This window comes from Lepidothrix coronata, unplaced genomic scaffold (assembly GCF_001604755.1).
Source record: "Lepidothrix coronata isolate B3197 unplaced genomic scaffold, Lepidothrix_coronata-1.0 Scaffold2, whole genome shotgun sequence".
In the NCBI taxonomy this organism is placed as follows: domain Eukaryota; kingdom Metazoa; phylum Chordata; class Aves; order Passeriformes; family Pipridae; genus Lepidothrix; species Lepidothrix coronata.
In genome coordinates, this window is record NW_016690182.1 from 11,450,995 (window position 1) to 11,478,581 (window position 27,587).

Genomic DNA, 27,587 nt, shown 5'->3' on the forward strand with positions numbered 1-27,587 from the left:
TTTTTTTTTTTTTTTTTTTTTTTTTTTTTTTTTTTTTTTTTTTTTTTTTTTTTTTTTTTTTTTTTTGGCAGTATCTGCATCTGTTTTGAGGCTGGAGCCCATAAGGTGTTCAGAAAACTTTGGGAAAACTCCTTTTATACTCTCAAAAGAAAAAATGAGGTGTTTTTTTTCTAAGAAGAACATACGGGTAGTACACATTTAAATAACAAAACCATGTCTAATGTATAGTTTAACACGTGGGTTTAGCTTTGAGGATCTGGCTCTTGAAGCAGTGAAAATGTAAACTAATACCACTGAAAGCAAAATTTACTGAAAAAACTGTAAAACTTCTCTTATACAGAGTTTGCTGGAGGATTTTCTGCTCAGCTCAGTGATGGGATTAGAGCCAAGCTCAGCCCACAGGTGTCTGGAGAGACACAGGAACAGACAAATGATCACTGCAAGAGCTCTTTAGGTTCACTGAGCCAGTGCTGGGTTTGGCTCAGCAAGTCAACAAATTTGACATTACTTCTGTTCAGAAAGGTACAAAAGGGCCTTTGCCATTGGGGCACATCAGTTCCACCAAGCACCATGGATTTGTTGAGTTTGTTTGTTCATAGACACAACAATTTATGAAATAACACCATACTCTGGATGTGGTTCATTGATTTAAGTGGATCATTCAGTGCATGTGCTGTTGATGTCACCCATGGGTGAATTAAGCAGTTTTAATTATCTGATAAAAAAAAATAGGAGTGGGCTTTCCTTTGCTTTTTATAAGAGAGAATTCCTTTCCTTTCTAAACCAGTTTGGATTTGTAGCAGTTTGAGGCATCATATCCCTGAATGTGGGGATATTCTATGATATATTTTTCCAATACATCATAGAATTATAGAATGGTTTGGGTTGGAAGGGACCTCAAAGCCCATCCAGTCCCACCTTAAAACTCATCCAGTCCCACCCTCTGCCATGGGCAGGGACACCTTTCACTATCCCAGGTTGCTCCAAACCCCCTCCCACCTGGCCTTGGACACTTCCAGGGATGGCACATCCCAACTAAAAATTCCATTGCTACTGTAGCAAAGTCAAATTTTCTAACCTGTTGCATCCTTCAAAATAAATGAAATATCAAAGCATTCAACACTAGAAAAGGTAGTCTGGGTAGTAAAATATTTTCCTTTAATACAATTTTTTTTGGCACCACACGATACAGGAAATTAATGTTTTTATAGAATTTACTGAGTTTTTAATCTAGCAGTGTTTCTTCAATGTAAGTAAATACACTGTAGTATTTAAATGCCTTTGAATTCCAAGGGATTTGACACTCCCAAGTGTAATTTCAGCCTCTTAAAAGTAATAAATATTTTATAAAAATACAGAATACATCACAGTAAAAATACTCAGGATGTCTTGCCCGGTGTCTGAGAAGTTTTCTATAATTCTTATCTACTTTTTCTGTAGAAAAATGTTGTTATATAAAAAAAAAGGACACCTACCCTCATACTGTTGATTCATTTTCTCTTATTCACATCTTCTTGTTTTCCTCATCATCCTTCTCAGCCTCATCCTGACGCAAATCAAGGAGCTAATTTGCATGCAACACTTTAATTTCAAGCCTGATAAGATTACATTGTTAAATATTTGCACTATGTATTTTTACCAGTGGATTCCTTTTCAGCCACATATTTCTGCAGCAGCAAATTTCAGCTAAAGTCAATGGGCACATGACTTTATGTAGAATTTCAGTTTTCTTCCTGACTGACCTGCTTAAAATAATTAGCTTTTTTCCTTATGCTGAACTGACAGCTACCTGAGAAACAGCAGGAATTCTCAATGTTAATAATGGCAGGCAGCCCAAGGCCTTTTTTCTTAAATTCTTAGCATAAAGAAGATTGCAGCAAGTCATATTTGTTGAATAAATTGTGAAGATGTTTTAGCTTAACAGAATCAGAGATGAAATCAAAATACACAAAGAAAGGAATGGAGGGTTAATACGATATTTTCCTGTAGGGAAGTAGTTGGCTTATGATGACCAGATCCATAAGTGATCCCTGGTTAATACTTGGGCATGAGTTAGGATGTGAACTAGCAAAGATATCTGTAAGAGTGGCTTGGATTTAGACAAGGAGAAGGTTCTCCAACATGACCTGAAAGTCTTGGCTGTGAGGGTGGGGAGGCCCTGGCACAGGTTGCCCAGAGAAGCTGTGGCTGCCCCATCCCTGGAAGTGTTCAAGGCCAGGTTGGATGGGGCCTGGAGCAAGCTGGGCTAGTGGAAGGTGTCCCTGCCCATGGAGGGGATGGAATGGGATGAGTTTTAATGTCCCTTCCAACCCGAACCATTTTGTGATTCCGTGCTCGGAACATCCGTAGGCAGGGAATCCACACCAAGTCACAGCAGGGCAACAGGAACCCCCACAGCACACACACGTTTAGGAGACAGGACAATTTACCACCCTAAAATCAGTGCAACATAAAACATTTTCCGAAAATGAGTCCTGAAAGCTGTTTGCTACTCTGAGCATGTTTCAAACCAAGCAGCCCCAGTAACCTGACAGGCATCACACGTGTGCTCTGGGAATGCTGTGAGGCGCAACGGGCAGGAAGGAGCTCCCACTCAAGAGGGAAGCACATGGAGCCGTCCGGAAGGCCTCGATTCTCTCATCAAAAAGACATTTTTCTTGTATTTTTGTAACAATTATCTAATGATTCCCAACCCATATGCTTGCACCAGATGTCTGAACCTTCGCAGGCCAAATCGTATTTATTCCCGCAGACGAACCACTTCATATTACTTAATAATAATGCTCAGGATCATTATTATAATTCTCATCACTTCAAATCCAAACACAGCAAATATGATGAATAACATGCCTCGATTTTTTCCCTTGATTAATGGGCTATATGTGTGCACAAAAACACTTCAGCCTTGAAGATGTGATTTCCCCAGTGAAACCAGATCTTTCCTGGAGCAGTTTCCCTGTGCTGTGGAACAATGATTGGAATTCTAAAGTGCAAACAGCCACAATGAAACTTTTTGCTACAGATGCTAATGGTATTAATTACCATCTCTCTGCATTTGACCGTGTCTCTCTGTCATTATTAAGAGTCGTTGCTCTTGAAATACTTATTACCTGTTAAACTCAGAGCCTTTATCTGCGTTGTACTTGAAGTTCTTGTATCTCTTGCAGTCCCTACCAACTCTGCCTGCCACTTTAGCAATCCAAAAATGCCCTGAACCACGGAACACTGGAGCTTTATGTTTAAATATTGCTGTATGGGAGACACCAGAGCCACAAAAAGAGTTAATAGTCCACAAGGTAGATAAGGTTGTCATTAGCCTTTGATAGCAAATATTGCTTTGTCCCAGGTTAGCTGATCTGATAAAGAGCAGAACCTCCCAGCAGCAGGATGCTGATAATGATCCTGCCTTTCCCCAGGGCCTCTGATCTCAGCAGCTCTGAACTGCCTTGTAAAAGCTGCACAGGGACAATGTCATCCTGCACTGAAATGCCAGCAAGGACTGAAATGTGATTGTCCATTAGAACAGAAATGAAGCACTCAGTGCAGGGAGAACAGGCAGTGCCATCCACCTGCCCCTGTCTGCAGGAGGGGAGGAGGAACAGGTTTTAACATCGCTTTTCAAAGCATTTTGACTGCTTTCTATCACCTCAGTCTGTTGGGCTCTGTTTAGATCACTTGAACATGTACCCTGTTTACATTTTACCCTGTCATCAGGGTAAAAATGCAAATGCCACCATGATGACTTGGTTTAATACAGATCTAGAAAAATCTAGAAAAATCATAAATACCATCTTTACCTTCCCCTCAGTGTATGCACTCCCAGTCTGATGTTCTGCAAACCAGTGCCAGTGCATCTGTTTATAAACATTGCTTTTTGTGTCATGGAATCACAGAGTCCCTGAATGGTTTGGGTGGGAAGGGACCTTAAAGACCATTAAGTTCCACCCCCTCCATGGGCAGGGACACCTTCCACTAGCCCAGGTTGCTCCAAGCCCCGTCCAACCTGGCCTTGGACACTTCCATGGATCCAGGGGCAGCCACAGCTTCTCTGGGCAACCTGTGCCAGGGCCTCACCACCCTCACAGAGAAAAATTCCTTTCTAATATCCCATTTAAACCTGCCTTCCTGCATCTTATGACCATTCCCCCTTGTCCTCTCGGATGCAATTTAGAAACCTTGTTTATTTTTAACTCTCTGAAGAATTTTGAAACAGCTCCTGTTTCAAAATGTATTTTCTTAGAGTAAGCTGGCCAATGTTTTAACATATTCACCATACGGTTCTTTTTTTTTTTTCCCTGAGAAATTTGTGTTTTTTCTCTGCCCCAAACCCAAAATATGCCAATTCTGTTTTCATTTAAGGAATGCTTAGTCATGGAGCTTCATTACCATGTTTTGGGGCTAGTAGCTGTGGAGTAAAGAAAGCCACTGGTTCCAGAAGAATTAGTGAAGATCTGAGAGACACATATAATTTATTCTGGTATATCTTGAACTGCTATAAAATTATAATAATTATGCTAGCAGGCATGGATGCCTACTAGGGTTAATCAGAGATGCAATTTATTTTCTTCTGCCCTTTCACTGTTGTTGGTTACTTCATTATGAGAACAAGTAGAGACTGTTCCAGGGTGGCACTAACACGGCTTCACAGTTTGCTGTAAGGTTTAATCTTGTCCTTTTATGTGACAGCTTGCCAGTTTGCAAGCAAAAATTGAAATATTGTCTATCATTACCCCTCAAAAGATGGGATATTAATGAGATTTGAAAGAATAATTTCATGAGACTTTCAGCAATTCAAATCAAGTGTGACATCAGATGGTGAGAGAAAAGCAAAGAGCTCTGGGGTGAATCAAGGCAGTCTGACATCACACAGAAGAGTCAGACAGCTTGGCTTCATTTGGAATTTCTGCCTGGATCTATGACATGGAAGCTGGAGATCCATCAAACACATTAATTGGATATTTAAACACCTTTGAAAAACAAGGCCTTTGATAAAAGCACAGGGGTTATGTGGCATTAACTCGTTCCAAATGCCAGGATTCCTCAAATATCGACATCCTACTATTGAAAAAGTTGTTTAGAAAAGAAAATGGGAATATCCAAAATGCTTCAAGAATAAATGGTGTTATTTTGACACCAGAAAAGAGACCTTACTAATGAAGTAACTACAGAACTACCTTTAGAGACATAAAATGCGTGGAACTTAAGAGTCAAAGAGCAGCCCCCAGAAAACAGGGAATAGAAAAGCTTCTTTCCACATCCTCCATGATATTGATGGCTTTGGGAATGATGCAGAGGTTGAATTAAAACACTTCCATTGAACGATCATTTGAGCAATTTGGCTCCTGGTTAAAGCATTTTCTCATTGCTGAGATGCAAATAATGATTTCTGTGCTGCCACAAAAGCCATCGATAACTTGTCCTGAGAATTGTCAGAGAAACAAGAAATAGCTCACATGATGCCCCAGTGCAGCTTTCTTTCAGCAGGTGATGGTTTCCTTACCACGCTTCCTAATGTTTTTCAGTCCACTTATGAAAGTCTTGAGAAAGGTTTGCCTCCATTTTTCTCAGAAAATTACAATTTTTATAACTTATCCTTTAACTTTATCTGTCTTTGTTTTTTATTTCCTGTGTGAACATTTCCTGTCTATTTATTATTATAATTTATCTGTTTTATTAGTTAGATAATTATTTGTTGTTTTAAATGGGTTATTCACTAACTCTCTTCATCCTCCAAAATTTATTTCTGGAAGAACAGCATTGCTGAGCTACTGCCCATAGTGGATCCATTTTTTTATATGACATTCAAATTCTATTAGTTCTGAACTTCTCTTACATTACTTTGCCTGTTCCCTCCAACTGCATGACACAAATGCAAATTTCAAGGTGATTTTTCTCTGCTTTAAATGTCTTTTTCCTCTGGAAACCATAAAGTCGTGTTTTGTACAACTAAGGAAAATTCTCAGTGTGACTTGGCAATGAACAATCCAAATCTCTTGGCAATGGGCAATTAAAACCTCTCCTCAGTGCTCTGTAATTTAGGGCATTTTCATTATGAGCTCATTTTTGATGCTGAGTGATCAATAACAGATTCCTCCATCTGTCTTTCCTGGATTTAGGAATGTGCCCACTGCAGCACATTGCTGGCTACTGTAAGATCTGTTCCTATCCACTGGAAAAGATTTCATAAATAGATGTTGAACTACCCCCCCACACACCCCCAGGGAAGCAACATTTCCCAGCCTGAAAGAGCAACGAGAAGCACCCTGGATATTCACAGGAGGTTTTCATGGAGAACCAATGGAACACCAGTATTTGCACCTCAAAGCTCCCAGAAGCTCTGCCTGGCTTCTTGAGGCAGGTGGTTTCCACCTTCTCCCGGATTTTGGATGCAGTTCAATTCCAAATCATGGAGATCTCTCCAAGGGTATGCAAGGCTAGAAATTTTTAATGTTAAATTAATGAATTCCCTAACAATCTGATGGTTACTCCCCACCTCCTTGTGAAAAAAGGCCAGAAAATGCTGCTAGAGGGGAATAGGAATAAACAGGAGAGAGACAAAAAGGGAACAGGGGAAGCTGGAGGAGTCAGACCTTAATTCCAGGGATCATTGGATCATTGACAGTCTGAGCTGTCAGATGACACCACTGCCTGCCTGAACTCAGAGATTTCCATGTAAACTGGAAAGCAGAGGAACCCAATGAATCCTTTCTACAGCTGTAGCAGTTTCAGTACACTCACAGAAAACACAGTTTCTACCTTAAGAACTCCTGAAACCCGTGGAGTTTTTCTTGGCTTTGTACGATTTTTAGAATGAAAGAGGTGGACACGTTTGTAGGGAATAAAGCTGAATGTATTTCAGAAAATTACAGGCTGCTACATTTTTATTTTAAACATACCACCTACGTTAGAACTAAAAAGGCACCACAGTCTTTTCTGGAAAGCAGTTGGCAGAGGATTTGAGTAGGAAAACCCAAACACTGCATTGGCCTTGAATTCTCCTGAGCTTGTTGCTCCAGGGGGTCAACAAGGGCACCTGTTGGAGCTGTTGGAGTGTTAGTTAATCAGAAATAATTTCACTTTGATTCCTCACTAGAGCTCTTCACAAATACAACCTCATAATTTTTTCCTCCCTCTAAATCCTGTAATATAACTCCTGAACCTCCACTTTGCAGCTCCTGCCATCACTACTATGGCATTAGGGAAGAGAAGGTCATGTTTGCTAAAATACATAAACTACAGAAGTAGCATTTAGAAGATATCTACAAAATTATTCTGGGTGGGGGGGATGAATGTATTTTGTTGCCCAGTAATATTTGATACTATTGTAGTTTATTAAGTAAAACACTTCATTTAATATCAACAATGTCACTAATTCCACAAGCAGAACCACAACCTCCATTTCTGTCAGCATGGCAGGACATGTTTGCAGAAAGAAGGGCAACCAAAGGATAAATTCTCTCTTTTTTAGCTTTTAAACCTTTGTAGGTGTTAAAAGAACTGTGCAAAAGACAAAATGTAACAAACTTTTTGCTTTCCTGGCATGTGCAAGGGTTGTAATATTTGCTGTGCCTCGTGCATCCTTTTCTTCACTGCAAGCAGAAATGCAGGAATTAAACCCATTGGAATGAGATGTATGGAAATGTCATTAAGGAGGAACATTTCTTTACTCAAGCCCAGTGTCCAGTTAGAGGATTACCTTGAGGACAGTCCCAAGAGTCCTGGAGCTGCCTTCCAAGAGACAGGAGCTGGAACAGAACTTTACCTGACACTCCACCATCTAGGCAGTGTTTTTCCAGCACGCACTAAAATGGTACTTGGAATGGATTTTTCTGCAAAGTTTAATGTTTCTCAAACTGCTCTCCTACAGGAATCCTGTAACACCGAGATGTTCTGTTCTTTTTATAGGAAATACATGTTTCATAAACTGGTAAAAGTGTTCCACACAGAGTTCTCAGTGGTATGGTACATGGGGTGGTGTCATTCCTGCCAAAGCAAGGAAAAATTTAGAAATTGGGATTAGCAGGGCAAGAAAGTCTGGGGAGAGACTGTGAAAGTCTCCTATTGCTCAGCAGGATCCAGTGCTTTGCAGTCTCTTGACACACAGCATCTCATTAAGGTGGTCTGAAATTGTCATCCACAGGAGCCAGTTTATTCTGAATTTTGCTTCATAATATGAGACATTGTGAAATAATGGAGAGCTGGAGAAGGTTGATCCCCTCTGATCCACTCTGTCCTCCCTGCAACGGTCAGAACTGGGAGAAAGTTGGGATTTTGCATAATGTGTCTTAACACATGGTAAAGGTTACAAGACACAGCAGTGCATGACAATGGTGTCTGACTGCTGACATTAAGCTGCAAGACAATAAAGCAAATTTCTTTACATAATGACCTGGAAGATTAGTTACGCTTGATAAACGTGACTTGAGATACTTTCATTCAGCTCAGACTTTTCCCTGTGAGCAGAATTACCATTCTTAAAAGGTCTGAATGTATCTGCTTTGTAGATAGGGAAATTTCAGAATATATTTCTAAATAACTTGATAATAAATACAGACCATTAAATTGCTAAATGTTGCTGAAATCTTTTATGGAGATAGTGCTAATCCAGTTGGTTCCTAGAAGATATATAGACCAGTCTTTAATTGGTCCTCAAAAAGATGGTAGTAAAAATGAGGTAACAGTGATAGGGATGCAGAAATACCTCAGCCAAATTATTCCCATGCAGTATGACAGGTACTGGGGAGGTCTTTGTACAACACCCAGTGTGTAGGCCACGACCCCAGCCAGGACTGCACAGCTACTGGGAAGGCACAAATTGGAGTCACAGACTCAGCAAAGGGTTTCCTTGTCCCTCCGGGCTGCCAGTGGTGCACAGGTTGAATTAAAACTGATAATAGTCAAAGCCTTGGGGGCACTGGCTCTTAGTTATCCTGCCAGGCCTCTGAGCTCTGTATGATATTTTAACCTCTCAGGCTGAAAGGAATGGGCTGTTTGTAAAGTGTCAGTAAAAGTAGGACAGGTCTGTGTTTGCTGCTGGGGCTGAAACCCTGATGAACACTCTGAAAGTCTGCTCTCAGGAGGCTGCGCTGTTTGCTCCTCATAAAATACAGAACTAAGATTTTTGAGCTTTAGACATATTGTCCCACAGGTATTCTGGGAGATATAAGCCATGAAATATCCAGGAGGAAGGCAGAGCTGGAATCTCTTCGGGAATGTTTTCACCTGTCAAAGACGAGGGTCATTCCCATGCGAGAAACCATCTCAAAATCTTGCTGAGGTGGTAGAAGCCCTGAGAAGACCTCAGGACACTCTGCTGTGGACAGGCTGGGTAGAGAAACTCTTCCAGAGGGATGTTGGAGCTCTTCTTAATTGTATTCAAAACCACCTACACAGAATGGCCAAACCTGCCCAGACAGTTCATTCCAACCCTTAACTGTCCTGAACATTGGAAACCTGTTCCCTGAAACCTGATCTTAACCACTGACATTGCAAAGTAGTCAACTCTGAGCTGTGCTCTGCTGACCCTTTTAAAGTGAATAGTTTACAACACTCAACAGTTGTTCCCAAAATTAATTACTAAAAAGTATGAAAGTCCAAAACTTGTAAGAGGAATCGGAGGGGAATTGCAGCCAGTTCTGCTTCAGTGACTTCCTAGTGACAACTCGAAACGTGGTGCCAGTGGAACACAGGAATCCAGGGGGGAGCCACAACAGTAAATTGTTTGTTTCAGTTGTAAAATTGGTGAGAGCAGAAGGAAAACGACGAAACCTTCACTTTAGAACCGCTTGGAAATTCAACGGTAATTCTGAGGGCACCTGTGTTGGTGGCTCAGGTCTCTTCCAAACCCATTTGTTTTCGGGAAGAGCTGAAAAGATGTTATAAAACCTACATTTTTCTAAATAAGGTATGACCTCGCTCATCCACTCCAGTTCCAAATTGTATCTTGTGAAATTGTGTTCTTGCATTATGGGATTCTGAGGTCAGGAAGGGGGTCAGGGCAGCCAGGTGTCACCCGGCTCAGCACCCACAGGGCTGCTTTTGCAGCAGATCATAATATTTAGCTGTGTTTCCAGTACATTCTGAGCTTTTACCAATATTATGTCCTGCAAACAGAGGAGACTCCCTGGCTATGACACATTGCTCCAGAACAGGTAGTGATCTAATGAAAAGCAAAGGAAGACTGAGAGGGCTTTGCCGGAGCCCTGCGTGATGGGAATGTTAACAAGTCCACTCACGTCATCAGCTTCCCTGCTCCCCCTCCCTCCCTTCCTTTCTCTTTTATGAGCCAGCCTGAAATCAGGGAATTACATGCTAAGGAAAACCCTTCAGCTAAACATATAATTATTCTGCACAGGATCAGTGCAGCACAGTTAATCAGTTTACCAACTGAATTAATTTTTATTTTTTCATGTCTGCATCTCCTGTTGAGAGCGGAGAAATTCTAGACATAAAGATGAAAAAATGGCTTGCAGTTGGGAAATGAGTGTCTAAAGCAGAGCATTCATGATGAGAAACCTCCACTGAAGGCTGTTTGGGCAGACAAACCTGTCAGTCCCCAAGACTTTGAATCCCAGACTCCGTGTGGAGTTGTTACTTACAGGTACTTAAGAAATAGCTGGTTTCCCATTTTAATTTTCAGCTGTTCAATAGCATTCCATTCTCTGAAAGTCACAGCTGTATTTCACTGCATTGTGTTTCATTTCATTACATTGGGCTGCTCTGAAAAGTGAGTATTTATTTAAACAGAGGTGTCACTTCCCTGTAAATGAGTTCACATTTTAAATGACCTACTTGTAAACTGCTTCCCTTAGGAAGCACAGCATCTTCAATGCTCTCAGTTGTAAAAGTACAGAGAGTACCTTTTAGACTCTAGTTACAATGGAGACACAATCTAACATGCTTTTATTAATTCAGCAGCACATCAGACCTCCTCTCTGTGCCCCAAGCCCCCAAATTCTGTGCAGGACTCCCAGTGCCTGGTAGAATAGATGGGCTTTGGTTTTTGAGGGTCACTGAAAACCTGTAAAGTGTCACTGAGTCTCCCACTGAGTTCCTGGGCCAAAAAGCAACCAAAGTCTCCAGATAAAACATTCCAAACGTACACATTAAAGTCTAGCTTGTCATTTACTCACATTAATGTGTTAAAGGTAAAACTGGTCAAATTAGAAACTACTCTGATCCTCACTGTACTTGCAAGTTCTGTGGTCAATATTTGTTTTCCAAAAGGGCCACAATGGAATTTGAGCAAGGCAAAGGTTTTTCTTAAAGTACCTTTTGGGTCCTTAGTACATAACCCCAGAAAAACATGTAAGTTATGTAAGAAATGAGTGTGTGCCAGGGGAAATGCTTGTTCATTTTCTGAAGTAAAACTTTGGAAAATTCGGGGGGGAAAAGAATAGCGACTGAAAACTATTGTTAAAAATCCCTTCAAAATTAACATTTTCAGCTCCTTCAAAAATATTCTTTTTGACCACAGTGCCTTCTGCTGTGTAACTGCTAAACTTGACAACGTATTTTTGTACGAGGACAATTTCTTTAACACAAAAGCACCCAGAGTTTTAACTTCTAGATCCTCTGTGAGCCTCAGGAATCAGTTGCTCAAGACTTGCATGGCCTTTTCAGGTTGTCCACACCATCAGCTGCAGTTCCCTAATTGAATTCCAGTTGAATGCGCTCCCCAGAGAGCAACTGTGGATAAATACAAGATGCCAACTTGTCATAATAATGTTCCTTTAAGCCTACCCATTTTTACTTTTTTGGCAAGTAACATTTCCTTAAGGAAAAGAACAGAAGGGTGTCTCCTCTTGTGGGGAGGGCTCGGGCTCTGATTTCAAACTGTAACCAGGACACATTCTGGGTCCCCAGGTCTCAAGCCATTAACATCATTTTTGTGGCTTTCTTCCATCTTCTCTATAATTATTTGATGTTGCTGGTTCTCACTGCTATTACTTTCAAACGTGTACTTTGCTAGGAGATTTTAGAACTAAGTTACAGTAGCTTAAATAATTATGCCAAGTACAAGTTTAAAAAGCGCATTGCTCTTATTTCCCTCTGAAATAGATTATAATTTACAATCTGTACAGATAAAAAAAATATTGAATATGTATTTTAAGCCCCCCAAAAGGCATATTATGCTTGCAATATTTTTATATTGATTATTAACATGTTACTATCAATATTAAAGATAATATTGCTCATTCATAAAGTGGTAATTTTTCTAAAATGTCTTTAATGTATTCTTTATTGCTGTCAAAGAATTGTACCTTTCAGAATAGAAGAAAAAATTACCTTATCACTGAAATTTACCTGTGCAGACCTTGGACCTCTCTGACACATGGATTGAGCAGGATGACTGTACCCGATGGAGCTGAGCTACAGAACATGGGGAAATACAGGAAAATGGGCCACAAATGGGCAATTTTTTTGCCATGCAAGGTATTTACAAGTAGTTTTGAACTAATTCTGGTCCACTGCCATTTGTGTGGGTCGGGTCTTTTCTTTGGCTGCAACTGAACTATGCACTGGAAAAGGTAAATAGTGGGATAAAAAAGGGGTTTGTAATATTAATGTGGGGAAAATGGATTAAAGGGCAGCTGCCCTGTTTGCGGGTCTGCAGCTCATGTCACCAAGGAAAATATTGATGTTTTAAATACTCCAATGTTCATTGCATTATCCTTATTTATGCCTAAGCCCAGAGGCACAGCACTGGCAATCCTGCCTACTCCAGACGTCCCTATGGATGCGAGATGCAGTCTGGCAGAGAAATCCTACTGTCAGGCACCTCCAGACATTTCAAACCTTGTGTTTGTATGACCTTCTTGCTTCCCATGGCATGCACTGCACATCATGGATTAGTGTTGCCCAGGATGTAACCAGTTGGCAATAAAAAGGATAAAAAAGTAGCAGGAAGTATTTTTAAACGTAGCAACAAGTATTCTACACACTTCGACATTTAATTTACATTATAATTCAAGTAATGAGTTAAAAAGCAGAAGGATCTGTCGACTTTTTAACTCTTTTATGTGCTGAAAATAAAGGTGTGGATCAGAAAGCTCTCCTCTGTGCATACATTAGGATCTGCTATCAGGCAATGACCCCGGAGCCTGAGAATCAATCCTGCATCTAAAGGTTTCAGGATCCATCCCAATGACCTGCTTAAGCCCTCCCAATTACCCTGAGTTCCCAAACACCTGAGAAACAAAGTACGTACATTCCCCTCGATCCCATTTGCTTCCCAATACTCTGTGCCTGTAAAAGAATAATTAGCTCATACTGGTAACGTGTCTGATGAGCACCCAAACAGCCCAGTTTCAGGGAAGTATGGGAATGTAGCTCAGCAAAATGAGATCAGAACCGTTCCCTTATTCATGACAGCACTTTGAAAGCTTTAAGGGCATTACAGTGGGCATCCAATTCAGCCCCCCAATAAGTTAGTAATCACATTACAGAAATCATTTGCACGGGTAACACACCCCCCAAATTTGCACCTCTTGTCCTTATGTAACAGAGATCCCCCGTGGCAGGAATTGTCTCCAAGACAGACAGCTCATCAGAAGCTCTGTAAAACAACACTAATGCATCCCACCGTGGGAATACATCCCCCCCACGCCGGAGAAATTCAAACCACTCATCATCAGGAGCAATCCCCCCTTCCCCCTCCCATCCATCCCGGTGTGTTTGCAGCACAGCCGAGCATTGTCAGGCACAACATGTCAGAGCTGACGGCTGTGTTGGGAAACTGCGAATGTGCAGGGAAATCATCCTTCCTGCCAACTTATCCCGACGAGTTTCCCCGAGCTCAGCCCTGCTCTGTCCACGGTGCCCGCGGCACACGGGCACACGGGAGCCTTGGACACCCAGCTGGGAAGGCTGGACACATCAAGACGTGTCACTAAAGGAGCAGGACCCCTCGGTCCAGCCACGGGCACCTCACGCTCCTTGTGGTACCCGAAACTACAGCCGAGTGCTGCACAGGCACTGCATCAGATCACCTGATATGAGCAAACCAGACCTAATCAGGGCAAATTTAAAGCAGCCAAACCTCACGACGTTCCTCTGTGAGAGGCAGTGATGGAGCCCTGAGACACAAACACTTTCTGTCTGCATTCCCCAACAAACGCATCTGATCCCACTCCGCTCTCTCGGCAGCAATTCCAACAACATGCTGCACAGCTCACCCAGCCTCTGCTCAGCCTGTCTGTAACAACTACTGAGCAAAGCAGCACAGGGATTATCACAACTGAATAAACTCTTCCCAAAACAAAGAATGCCAGAGCAGATATGGAAATTGCAAGGATCCAAAGTATAGACAATACACGGTAATAAATGATCCTACCTTTCATCCAATCCACTACTTGCTTGGGCGTCCACTTGCTAATAGGTTCCATAACGAGAGCCATCATCAGATCACTTTATCATTCACACCAAAATCAGGGAAAAAAGGAGAGGAAAAACGTATCAGAGCATGGCTGGGCTAAGAGAGCTGTCGGATTTTACAGTGCAGTTCAAAGAGAAGATGATGCTTTGTCCCTCCAGGTTTCTCCTGCACTGATTCAGTAATGTATAAAATTACACTGCTTGATCAGCTCTGGCACCTCCCCCACTGCACACAGCCTGCAACACCCGGAGCTGCGAGCCAGGAAATGGTGCAGTACGTATGGACTCACTTACCAAAGCTCTACCCACTGATCCACTTATTGCTCTGGCACAAATATATCAGCATATTACGCCGAGCGCGAGCCACGCTGGAGCCGTTCCAGACACCGAGTTTTAAGGAGCTTTATTCCAACGAGCTCTGGGATCTTCATCAGGGAAAATGTCACTACTGTAACTTGATAGCAGATTGTCTTGGCTTCACTGTGGATATGCTGACTGTCACTCAGCTCAAAGTGAAGACAGAAACATCAGAATATTGCTTGGCATCTGGCAAAATGCTGAGCAGCTCCATCCTCACAATGCGAAATGTGGCTGGAGTCTTGCACTATATAATCAGGCAATTCAGAATGTCAAACACAGTATGAAAAGTCTTACCCAAGAAAAAAACTACTGGAAGAAAACTCTTTTTTTTCTGGCCACATTCAAAGCCAGGATATTTCTTCCTATGAGCTGCTCATTCTGTAGTGAAAGAATGACGGCACTGAGGAGTCAATTTGTGCTCCTACAGCACTTTAGATAGACAAGTACAGCATGTATTTTGACTCTTAGCACTGGGACCACTAGTCAATCTCTCCCTTTTGTTATGAAGGAAGAAATGTTTTAAATATTCCTAATCCTGAAGTTTAGTACCTTTCTGGCAGATGAAGGTGAAACCTTTTACTGAGATGTGCCAAGCAGCGTTTTTTCGGCCCCATTTGTGACTCTCTGCACCTCCTGCAGCGCAAGTTTTGCATCCTGTGGTTCAGGAGGTGCATTCTGACTCTGATCCATTGTCTGAGATCTGCAGCCCTACTCTTTTATGTCAGGGGGAAAAACTCAGATTCCAGAAAAAAAGGCAGAACAAAGCAGTTCCACCTTTCTCTTCAGTGATCTTTCCTCTGTGCCCTTTTCTTCCCACGCTGCTCCAAGTTCCCCCAGCGCATCAGGGGAAGAGGATGATGCTGTTCCCATGTCTGCTCCCCTCCACTGGGGCTGGGTTAAAGTACACAGGCTGAGATCTGCCCTCTGTTTCCCATCCATATGGGAGAACATGAAATACAAATGAATATTTAACAGATAGTCACAGGATGATTTGGGTTGGGAGGGACCTTAAAATCACCCAGTTCCATCCCCCTGCCATGGGCAGGGACATCTTCCACTATCCCAGGTTGTTCCAAACCCTGTCCTACCTGGCCTCGGACACTTCCAGGGATCCAGGGACAGCCACGGCTTCTCTGGGCAACCTGTGCCAGGGTTTCATAACCCTCACAGCCAAGAATTCCTTCCCAGTATCCCATCTAACCCTGCCCTCTGGCAGTGTATGCTCTACCCTTCAGGATTCTTGTTTATATAGTTAAGGATGCAGACAGGCCTCCCCTTCCTCCCCCTCCATAATGTCTCCAAAGAGCTGTACCATTCTCAGCTCACTGATGCACTCTAACCTTTTTTATTTTTCTTTTGCTTTGGGAAATAGTGTGATTAGTATTCTGTGATGCAGTTGGAGTGCTCAGAGCACAGATCTCCTTTACAAAAGGATTCACATCAATTCTCCAAGAAGACTGAACAGCATGTCAGCTCCCTCTCTGAGTTTTGGGAGACCACTTTCAGTAGCTTTAGTTCTGTCCAAATAGCTGTTTACAATGGACATAATAATGACAAAGCTTTCAAAGGCACAGTATTTCTCTTTTTAGGCAATAGTGGGCCAGAATTGAGAATAAATATTTCTATTAGCTATTGGAAATTGTACAAGTTGTTTTGGGGCTATTATTTCTTAAAATTCTTAATTTGAGTTCAATACAAGCATGGAAGAATTTGAGAGAAGCTATGCTGGCTGTGAGCTTGGTATTTTGACACAATTACATGAAAAAAAAATCCCAAATCTTTGTTCACAAAGCCTAGCCATGACATGAAAAAATCTTCATTCATGATTGTTTGGACTATTTCCCTGATTCCTGTCATTTGACAGACATTATGTCAATGCCCTTTTGTCTCACATTTCCTACCTGGGCTTGACCAGGCAGACTTTTTTATATATTCTGACATATTTTTGAAAGAGGATGGAGCCTGAATTCAGAGCCCATCAATGTCAGTGAGTATACTTCCACTCATTTGAATTGTCCTTGGATGAAAAAAGAGGTCCAAAATTATTATTTTGGAATCAGGACTTCTCTTTCCAGGATGAGAACTTTCTAAGTCTTTTGTGTCCTGTTACTGAAGCTCCTCCTGACAACGATGGTTTGCATTTTCCTTTATTCAGGCTGCTATGGTTTTAGTTCAGGTAGTAACTATAATTTATCTGAAAGAACTTGGCTATCAGATAATCTGTGATTTCTTTATTAGTAGTACTAGTCATGGTTTGTCTGTATTTTGGGTTTCTGCAACCTTCAGGACAACTGTCTATTTTTTGTTCTACATGGAATAAAATATTTACAGCTGTTAAAAACAGTAACTCTGTTTCTCTCTTTCCTGAGCAGATGATTAATTCAGCTTCATTCTCCATTGCAGAGATCAGTGCACATGGCCCTGCTTTGTCACCAATCCCTCCAACCCCAGAGAAATGTTCCTTCAACTCCTCCCACGGCATTGTCATCGTGGCAGCCCATGGATGGTTGTACCTGGGCATTTCCTCTGCTTCTTGTTTTGTTGTTTCAAGAAAGATTTATTCCTCCCACCCACAAGAATGTCACAGAACATGAGAAGCCTTGTCTGGATCAGAAAAGGAGCCTGTGATGGACCACGGGACTCAGGAATGGATCCAACGGAGCAAGAGCTGAGGCCAAACAGAGGCAAGATGTGTTCCAACTAGTCCTGAACCACGGTTCAAGGCAGTTCAGAGCCCTTTTTAATACATTGTGCCAGCTGAGGTAATGACTTTGAAATGAGTAACCATGGAATGTGCCACCCATTGCACTGAGCCACTGCCCTCATTCCTGACAGGTTCCAAACAAAGCCGTGCTGGAGTGAAACCACCTCCCTCACAGTTCTTGTCAGCCATGGGCCACTGTAGTGAAATCAGGTTTCAAAAGTCACCAAATAGGGAACTTTTAAAAAAAAAATAAGTAAAGCTCTGTAATCTGTAATCCCTAAAGCTATTCCATGTGTTTTTCTGCTCGTTTGTTGCAAGGCTTCTGCTCAGATCTATCCCCCAATCTCCCCAGCACCGCTTCCTAATGCCGACATAAAAGCAACAATGCATTCCCATGACTGTGTTTTTCTTCCAGGCTGAATGTAGCAAATCAAGAGAAAAAAGATCAAGGAACATCTTTCTCACTATTATTCTATCTAGGTCATGTAAATGAGCAGTACTTTCTGACTGAAGTCTGCATAAGCATCGGAGCAAAGTCAGGCGTTTGCGACAGCAAAATGAAACGGAGCCTTCACCAAACGCTGCAACCTTGTTGTCAAAGGCCTCTGTAAAATAATCTGGTAATTGCAGGCCAAAATCATCACTATCCTCCTTGACAGCAAAGGCCTGAGGCCCAAAAGGCTGGTGGAAATGTTTGAGTCCCTCCTTCTTCACGGCAATAACGCTGGTAGTGCTTTAGGTTTTGAGCACTGCCTGGTATCTCTGGGATTGCTAATTAAACCATCATTCTCTGGATTTTCATGGTCACTGTGGGAGGCACTTAAATGTTCTTGTGTGTTTCATAGCCAGTGATAACTTTCCAATTAAGGATTAAGCTCAAATCTGGTAACAAAGTCAGTCCAACAGTTAGAACAATCATATATTTCTGGCAGTTTTCATTTGCTGACAATTATTCTCATATTCTTTGATGAAGAAATAGCCCATATGTTGTGAAATAAGTCCTTTATCAGCAAGTTAGTTCAATAAAATCTTGACATGGCATTTGATGTCCATTATGGAAAAACAGGAGCATGCAGTTCCAGATTAAATAAGTCATGAATGCCCTGGGAAAGTGGTATGTAATGTTGTAACTTAGGACATCTATAATTTATATTATTAATGGAAATGTAAGCAAAATCTCTAAGGAAATGACTGTTGAACTCTTGGTTATCTTTAAAGTTTTTATCATGTAACATTCATATATTATATAGCTGCTTTTTGTGGAAGAATTTTAAAAAAAGGATGAAGTTAATTATTAGTTTTGCTGAGTTCTGTTCTAAGCCAGGTTCTGCCTGGTGCTGCCTCCACATACCCTCTTCTTTTCCTCATAACCCTGAAACCCCTGTTTCAAAGATGGAGGGCAAGAAAATAGCCTTTGATGGATTTGTATGAGAGGAATAAAGCTTGTGCTGGGAGGAACAAACCCCCAGCTTAGGCTGTGATAGGGATCAACAGATCTTCCTATTTAATGATAAACCTTTGCCTTACTTAACCCCGGGTTTAGTGGCTGGGTTTTGACTGTCAGAAGAACCGGAGGATGATCCTGTGCTTGGAGCATCCTGTACAGGGGCTGGAAGGAATGGGAAGGTAGGATCACTCCCAGCTTCCAAAAAGGATCAACAAGAAGGTGCTACATGATCCATCACTCCTCTACATGATCCATCAGTCCTCTACATGATCCATCAGTCCTTCAGGCGGATATTCCATTGCTGTGTCCAGAGAAGCTGTGGCTGCCCCATCCCTGAAGTGTTCCAGGCCAGGCTGGACAGGGCTTGGAGCAACCTGGTCTGGTGGAAGGTGTCTCTGCCATGGAACGAGATGGGCTTTACGATCCCCTCCAACCCAGACCATTCCATAATTCCCTGATTCTGGTGCCGGAGATTTTTTGCCCAGCGGAGGCATCAGCCCTTGTTGTCCTCTCTGGAAGTCCCCCGGCTGTGACCCCTCGGCGAGGGGCTCCCGATGCCGCGGGCAGCACCCCCAGCCCGCGGGGCCCCGGAGAGGATGAGGATGGAGTTCCACATTCTGGAGTGCCATCTACTGGCACCGCACCCGTGCTCAGCCTCCACCGAGCCCCGAGACGCTCTCTGCGGGCACTCAGGAGCCTCCTTCTTAATAAGCACCAATTAATTAATTAATTAAATAAATAAATCTGATTTTCACTGCTGGTGTTTATTGTCACGACGACTCACAGTATTTCTTCCCCAGGATTGCAGTCTCTGCTCTTTCAGTCACAGGTATTAATATTCCAGGTTTTTTTACATGGAGCCTCATTAGAAATTTATATTTTTCACGCTCCATTAGGTGATATAACTGTTTTATTAATGTGTATTAGTCATAATTCATGATACTTTGCATTAATTTGGTATTAAAACACCCTTGACAAATGGTTTGGAAATCTGGGCTAACATTACAACAATGCAAGAAATGCTCAGTTTTTTCAGAACTGTAGAGAAATTGTATCATAATTACTTGCTAAAAAATATGTCTTCACATCACTGAGATGTCTTTTGTGCTTTTTTCTTAGTATATTTTACTGTTCATGTAAGGTCCTACTCTGCCATCTCTTGAGACTGAAGTCCTCTATGAAGCCACAAAACATGTATACCATGGACAGACACTGCAAATTTTATCCTGTCCTGCATCACTCTCTTCCTAATATCATCTATTATTTCAGAAGTTGCCCTCCAGATATCTTGCAATCAATAGAAATTTATATAAAACAAATTCTCTAGGTTACATATCTCTGGGAAGAAAAGAACACTTTTTGCAGCCACATTCAGAGTTTTAAATGCAATTTATGTGTGTTATTGTCAAAAAATTAACCTGAATAATTTAATTCTTTTCTAATATAAATCCATTGACTTCAGTGAAGAGACTGTGAAGTTACAACTGGGATAAATTCTTCCCAGAGACGACGAACTCTGAGTTCTTTGACTCAGAAAACAAACGTTTTTCTGAGCAGAGAATACTGAAATATTTTAAAATTAAGGGAAACAGGTCATTGCTTTTAGTCTGCTTGCCAACATCACCAACATGTTTACAAGCTCCAAACAGCTCCAAATAAGAGGGAGAGCTCCAATCTGTGAATCTTAAAAGCTGAAATACAAGAAGAACTACTCTTGAAGAAGTGCCAGGGAAATAGGCTCCCATCTTGCCAAGGAAAGGGATGTTTTCATATGGAGATTTGTGCCACCACAACCAGTCCCAGCTTCCTCCCTGAATAAACTTCATGAGGTCACAGACATTTGGGAAAATCTGAACTTTGAGCTGCTGGGAAACACGGGATTGGTAATGCAGGGGCCTCATCTGCTGAATTTATCTCTTCAGTTTGCCATCATTAGTTTGGTATAAACTGCAGAAAGGTCTTTTGTTATCATTCCTCTGCTCAGAATTCCCCAGGGAATAACTATAAAGTTCTGCTAAATTCAGAATTGACTGGAGAGGAACAGGAAAATATTTTGCAGCAAGTCTGTTTGAGTCTCACACGCAACTTCAGAGGGGATCCTGGAGCACTGGGCAGGCAGTTCCATGCTCAGAATGGATTCCCTCCCTTCATTCAATTTTCCATAACACAGAGCTTAAAGTATTGACAGTCATAGGGCCAACATGAGAATTTCTGAGGGCAAAACCAGACAATCTCTTCCCAAAATATGCTCCAGCTCAACAGAAATCATCAGTGTATCACACATGGACCAATGTAGGTGTTATGTAGATCAAATTACATTGTCAGAACTCTTCTTTCTGGTCCTAAAATCTTTGCATTACTGAATTTTAAAATTCAAGTGCTACTAACTCCAGTTTCTCTTCTTTACAGGAAACAAAATATTTGAATATTTATTACTACAATATGTTCACTTTCCTGTCAATATCTCCATATTCGTTTATATACCCTATAATTTATATTTGCCTTTCCCCTTCTTCTAGTAAATAAATTGAAAATATTTATTTGACAGAAACACAAGAAATGCTCAATACACTTCCTCTGCAAGAATCACAGAACAGCTTATAAGCAATAAACCATCTGCTTCTCACTACATTAGGTAAACCATATTACTTTGGGAAAAAAACAGTAATAATGGAAAACTTGACAAGAGTAATAAAACTTCCAAACTATTGATACCAGATTCCCTTGTTATTCATTATTTGCTGGCTGGAAAGTTGGCTTTGAAGCAAAACTGAGCATTGATTTTCCTAATGTGTTCAGGGAACCTGGTCTGGATATTCTGTGTAACATTGACAATCGGAAGGAAACATCCAGCAATGTTGCAAAGGGACTTGTTTTGCCCTCAAGGGACCCTCTGTCTGGTGGGAGAGAAGGGACAAGCTCATATTCAAGTGTTCAGGAGAGCATGGGGTGCAATCCAGGCAATGGTGGGGAGAACTATTCCACTGAGAAAAAATACTTTATTCTTTTGTGTCCCGTCATTATTTTCTTCTCCATCATCCTGTGGCAAAATCTGCCTTATGGAAATATTTGAACAGGGGCTTAAATATTAAAAGAGTCATTTTGCCTTGCAGAGATGTCTGATGGGGTCACCCAGGATGTCCTGACAAGGAGAATGTCAGATCCATAAAATTATGACAATTATTATTATGCCATCTTCATTTTTCCATGGGATTTTTGGTCCAAGCTTGTCTTTCATGTTGCCAAGTGACTGGTGACAGGCAAAGCTTTTCTTCAAGGCATTCTCAAGATGTTTTTTTCTTTATCTTAGCATCTCTGCAAAGCCCTGCTATTATTAGGTCTTTCTAATGCCTTGGTTAAAACCTCAGAGATTATGCTCCTACTTTATAGTCCAGTAGCCTCTTCATTCCCCATGTTTAGTTAGACTCAATATTTGCTTGGGGAACTGGCTGTGCAGTGACTACAGAGAGATTCCCGGTGTGTGACTGGAGCCAAAGTTTGTGTTGCCTTAAAATTGGGAGCAGAAAGAGAGATAATAACCTGAAAGCTAGAAAGAGAAAACTCATGTAGGCTGTGAATCCCTGCCAGACTCACCTGACATCAAAACATCCACTGCAGCCTTCTCCATGTTCACTTCAGAGAATTTAATACCTGGAGCTCCCCATCCTGCCCTTGATGTGTCTGTGAATGGTGAAATTGGGTTTTAATGCAGAGCTGGGAGTTTCTGATCCTCTCTGTAGTAACACACTGGCACAAGTTAAACGCTGATACAAAAGATGCAGAATAAAAAGGTCTCTTCCCTTCAGCCTGTCTCCCCAAATTAACCTGATTTGCTGTTTAGAGTCCAGGAAGATGATGGTGATGTGTCCTGTCGTGTTCTCCTCTGCATCCCAGCAGCGTGGCCTTTGCTCTTAACCAGGAGCCTTTGCAGCAGCATCCAGCTTCCCTCACGGAATTAATTGCTCAGGACTCTTCCTTTGCTCTTTCCCTCCACACAGCTCTGCTCTCTCTTCACATGCAACGGTAGCTTTATTTTTAAGGAGCTCGGGAAGCAAATAACATCATGTTTTCCTTTTGGACAACCTGAACCCATGTTAGATGGTGACAAGACGTGCTCTGATCAAGCCAAGGTAGGTATAAACTAATTACCCCGAGCTGGCAAGCTCTGTAGCTGTTTTCAGAGCCAGCTTTCATTTCTCTCTTCCTCCCTTGTAGTCACAAATTGCACAAGCTCAGCTCCAAAATAAATATCTGCCATCCAGAAGCCTTGTTTATAGCAGGAGCTGTCAGAACCCCGAGCCATCTGCAGCTCCTGCTCTCCTTCCTCCTCCCGACCCGCAGCGTTTCCTTCCTTCTGCCGGGTGTCCCCCCAGCTCTGCAGCCAGACATGGTCCTTCTGTCCCCTCTGAGAGAAGGACAGTCTGTTCTTCAGCCACCAGAGAACAGCCCTGCCATTAAAATCTGAGAACATCCTTTCATCTTTTCTTGTTTCAGGGATCTTCATCTATTGCAATTCCATAAATGCTCTCTAATTTCTGATATATCTAACCCATGGGTGGTTTCCTCAGGGCCTGTGCCCTCCAAGCCTTACAGCAGCTGTTTTCTTCTCAGGTCTCCATGAGGAGTCCACCTTCTCTTTTTCAGTCTCTTCACAGTGAGACAAACCTGCATTTTTAGCTCTTCTCATACTGGGGCTTGTTTTACCTGTGAGAATGATTAGAAATGCCCCCAATGGCAGCAAGGATCAAACCACCCAACCCTAAAAAACGGAGCCCAGGCTTTTAACACAACTATGACCATGACCGAGCCTTGCCCTTGGAGTCCCCCTGCATGTCCACCAGCAATTCCCCACGTTTTCCTAGTTTTGTTCTTCAAGCTTCAGTTGGTTTCCCAGTTGAATTCAGCCCACCAGCTCCAGGACAGAGGTTTTCTCTCCAGGAAAACCCCTCCTGCAGTTCGAGCTGCTGTGGTTTAATTTTTCGGTTCAGTGCAGGAGCAGAAGCAGCAATTTTTGGCTACAAAGCCCCTCAGCAGGTGGTCCCACTGTGAGCCAGTGCTGTGAAAAGGTGAGACAGGTGAGAAACCTGTTAAGAACTTGACTCTTTATTTCCCAGTCCCCTGGAGAGAAGGCCCTGTGTCTCCTGCCTGGAAGAGCTCAGTGATTTTAATCACTATTTCAAGTCATAATGTTAAAATAAAAATCCGAGTCATATATTCCAATATTATCTCCCTCTTCCTCATAATTCCTCCAGGGCTAATCTCAGGATAATAACTTTCTATCATATGAGTTGCCCATTTAACATCTTCCTAACTCTTTGGGGAAGGGGGTGTAACTGTGCAGCTCCTTAAATTAATTTGAGAGAGTTAGAAAAGACACGGATTTCATTCATCTCTCTGTAAAACTATTCAGATTATCTCCATCTATTATTTATAAATTCATTTTGCATTCCAAAGTGAACCCCACACCGTCACTTATGTTTAATGCTGCCTGCCCATTTTCCTGATGAAGTGCCACGTTTGCTGCATTTCTGCATCACATCATTTTAATAAATGTCTAATTTCCACCATCATGTATCTTGCTAGGAAAGTTCGGACTCCCTTTGTACAGCTCACCAGTTTTGTTGTATTGCTGCTTTCTCACAGTACATCATCATGAAACTCAGCAGAACATTCCTCAGATTAATTGAACATTCTGCCCATATATACAGATATTTATAATCTCCTGGGGGAAAAACTGTTTTAGTGCTTTTTTTCACAGCACAATTCATTTTCTTATTTCTACTTATTCACAGAAAATGTTAGGATTAAAAATAGCTTAGGCTGAAAACTTTGTTGAAAGCTTTTTCCCCTAGAATTATAAATCACATGATTTCACACTTAAACAAAAATATGTATCATTAGCTGTGAAAAAGTGCTAGAAAAAAGGGATTAATTTTGAAATATATTAATTCCTTGCAAAGAGCCTTGTACACTGTTTGCTAACATATCTTAGATGAACTTTTCTGGTAGAACACTGTCCTGGTTAGAATTCTAGTATACATAGTAGCATGCAAAAGTTAATTCTTTTGGTGTTAAGGTACCACTGGTACCTTAACTTTTCAGGAATTGTGACTCCAATTTTTCCTGTCTTTCCAGTTTTGGGTTGCTGCTTGCAGGCTGTGACCCTGTTGGTTGAAAGAGCATTTTCAAATGTTTACACTTATCACAAATGTATGTCTTGGACACTAAAATGTCCCCCCAGGCAAATAAATTTTTTATGCTGAAAATAAGCGTTCCCCTTTGTACAATTTTAGCTGTATCACATTAATAGCTTTAAAATATGACTTGATTTTAATCTCCATTTCTATGCACTGCTTTGCCAGTGCAGCACCTGGAAAGTGCTACAGAATCAGGGTGAGATTTCATGGCCTTGCACCAGCACCTGGATGTGACAGGGAGAGGATTGATATTAGAAAGCAATACAGAATTGAATTCTTATTTTCTGCAGCTCAGGTCATCACCCTTTATGGTCCTGTTGGGTCAGTCTTATGGTTAAAAACCAATTGTGATGCTTGGAGTTTTCCTTCCTTGTCAGTCGTGTCCCTTCTGTGTCCCAGAAATTTCAGCTGGATCACATTTCCAAGTTGGCTCAGGAAAATAATACCATTCATAGTAAAGTCACATCTAAGTCCAGGAAGAATTTTGTTGCTTGGAGTAAAAAAAAAATCTTTGGACTCATAACTTCCCTCTTTCTTCCCCCAGCCATAAAAGTGAGAGCTGTGGCAATCAGAATGTATTCATGTACTAAAGCACTTAAGCACAGCATAAGGACCTGCTTTGACTTGGAAAGTAGTTATGTTAATTAGCTTAAATTTGCAAGAATTTGACTCAATGGGAGCAACTTGACATTTAGTTTGAAAGGTCTAAATGTTTCTGTAGAGTTCAGATACCAACACTGCTGGTGAGATGTTCCTTTTCCCCCCCCCTTTTCACAACATACAAAAAGTTCATTTGCAAATGTTTACCTAAAATAAAATGACTTACACGGGGGCCTATCAAGGCAGCTGACACAGATCCCGATTAAGTGGAATCCCTGGCAATAGACTGTGCCATGGAGTCGGGCTATTTGCTTTTCTTGAATCCTCCCTGGCTTTAGATGCTTTCAAATCTTCCCTAATCCTCGCTGAAGGGCACAGCTAATTAACCTGGGAAGGGGCTGTGCTGCTGCTTTGCAAACTCCTGTGACACACCTGCGTAACAGCCCCGTGTCTGAAGATGCCCCGAGCAGCTCAGGGAAAAATATATTTGTGGAATGGCCCAAAGCCACCTTTTTCTCCCCTTTTTGAAACCTTACAAAGGATCTCACTCCTGCTGCAAAGCATCAGAGACACTCTGCTTGCTGGGCTGTACCTACCACATCTGATTGATAATTATTAATTTATTTCTTTCCGTGCCTTATACTTCCAAAGCACGTTAGTTCTCCAAGACCCTCATCACCCTCAGCAAACAAAGGGATCTCTGGCATCTCCTTTGTCGCCCAGTTTTTGTGCTGTTGTGAAAACCCTGCTCCTCTGGAACTGAGTGGGATGTTGTGTTGACCACAGCTCTGCTCTCCATTTTTTTTAATTCCCAGAGTTAGCCATTGATTAGTTAATGGAGCTTAAGCTCCATGGCTTGCAGCACATGCACCCTTTCATTAGCTGTGGATCCAAGATAAACACGGTGATTTAGGGCCGCCAAGCCAACCCAGCAGCTCCCTACGTGACAGGCTGCTGCTGCTGCTGCTTTTGGAGCTTTATTGGAACAGACTGCTGACAGCTACCAGGTTTTCCCCCATATTATGTCAAAAAGCTTTTTCAATGTGATGTGTGAGAGCACAGTGGGCCAGGTCCTTCCAGGGAGCCAGGAGCAGTGGGTGCTTCCCACGGGGCAGGGCTGAGGTGGCCCAGGGGGCTGGCAGGGGGTCCTGGGCTATGGGGCTGCAGAAGAAAGACATCAGAAAGCCAAGAGTATGTGAGTGTCTGCTCTTTCCAGATGCCTCTGCACCTTTTCCGATTCAAATTGTTGATTTAAATGATTTTTGAGTCATTCCGCGTGAGCTGAGACACTGATAAACCGGTGCTATCCAGATCTGGACTCAACTACCCAACTTGTTGGGTGTTTAATTACAAATACACTTCTGTTTGGAGTGTTTTATGGGTATTTTTAGAGGGAGCCAAGTGACAAGCTGATGAACCAGCAGGAGATCCTGAATGTTGGTGGTGCAGACCTTACTCTGACACAGAACTGGTGCATTTGAACATATGCTGGAAAGGTAACACACTCCAAAATGCAGGTCTCAGCTGAATTGAAATAGTGGCCTGACCCTCTGTGTCACAGTGTACACCAATTACACACCATTCTCTGCATATCACCATCTGTATGTGCTACTGTGCTTTTTGCAGTTTGGCATTTATTTGGGAAAAGTGGCTTTTCATAACAAAGAATGTGGTAAATATGCCTCCCTTTAAAGCAGTGCAGAGTTGTCCTGATTTTACTCACTGTGGAATTAAAGCACAACTCACACTGTTGCTGACACTGACATATCCACTAATGTTATGCTGCTCACTTTTACTTAACAACACAAAATATTCTACTAAAACATACCTGATAATTAAAAAGTAAATATTAATGAAATTATTGAAACGTGAACCCTTCAACGGGGACATGGTTTAAAGTCCA

The 27,587-nt window shown here is 41.8% G+C and overlaps 1 protein-coding gene across 3 annotated transcripts in view; it reads right to left on the reverse strand.

Moving 5' to 3' along the window:
- LOC108497536 (connector enhancer of kinase suppressor of ras 2-like) overlaps positions 1 to 14,786 on the reverse strand; it is a 169,936-nt gene extending 155,150 nt beyond the window's left edge. For 2 of the 3 annotated variants that reach the window (XM_017815219.1, XM_017815222.1), the window contains exon 1: positions 14,336 to 14,623. In XM_017815219.1, the coding sequence (XP_017670708.1) occupies positions 14,336 to 14,402 (67 nt within the window). In that variant the 5' untranslated portion in view covers positions 14,403 to 14,623. Of the gene's footprint in view, positions 1 to 14,335; positions 14,624 to 14,670 lie in introns of those variants that run through there. The other variant, XM_017815215.1, reaches the window with a different exon arrangement.
- Positions 14,787 to 27,587: the final 12,801 nt, after the last annotated feature.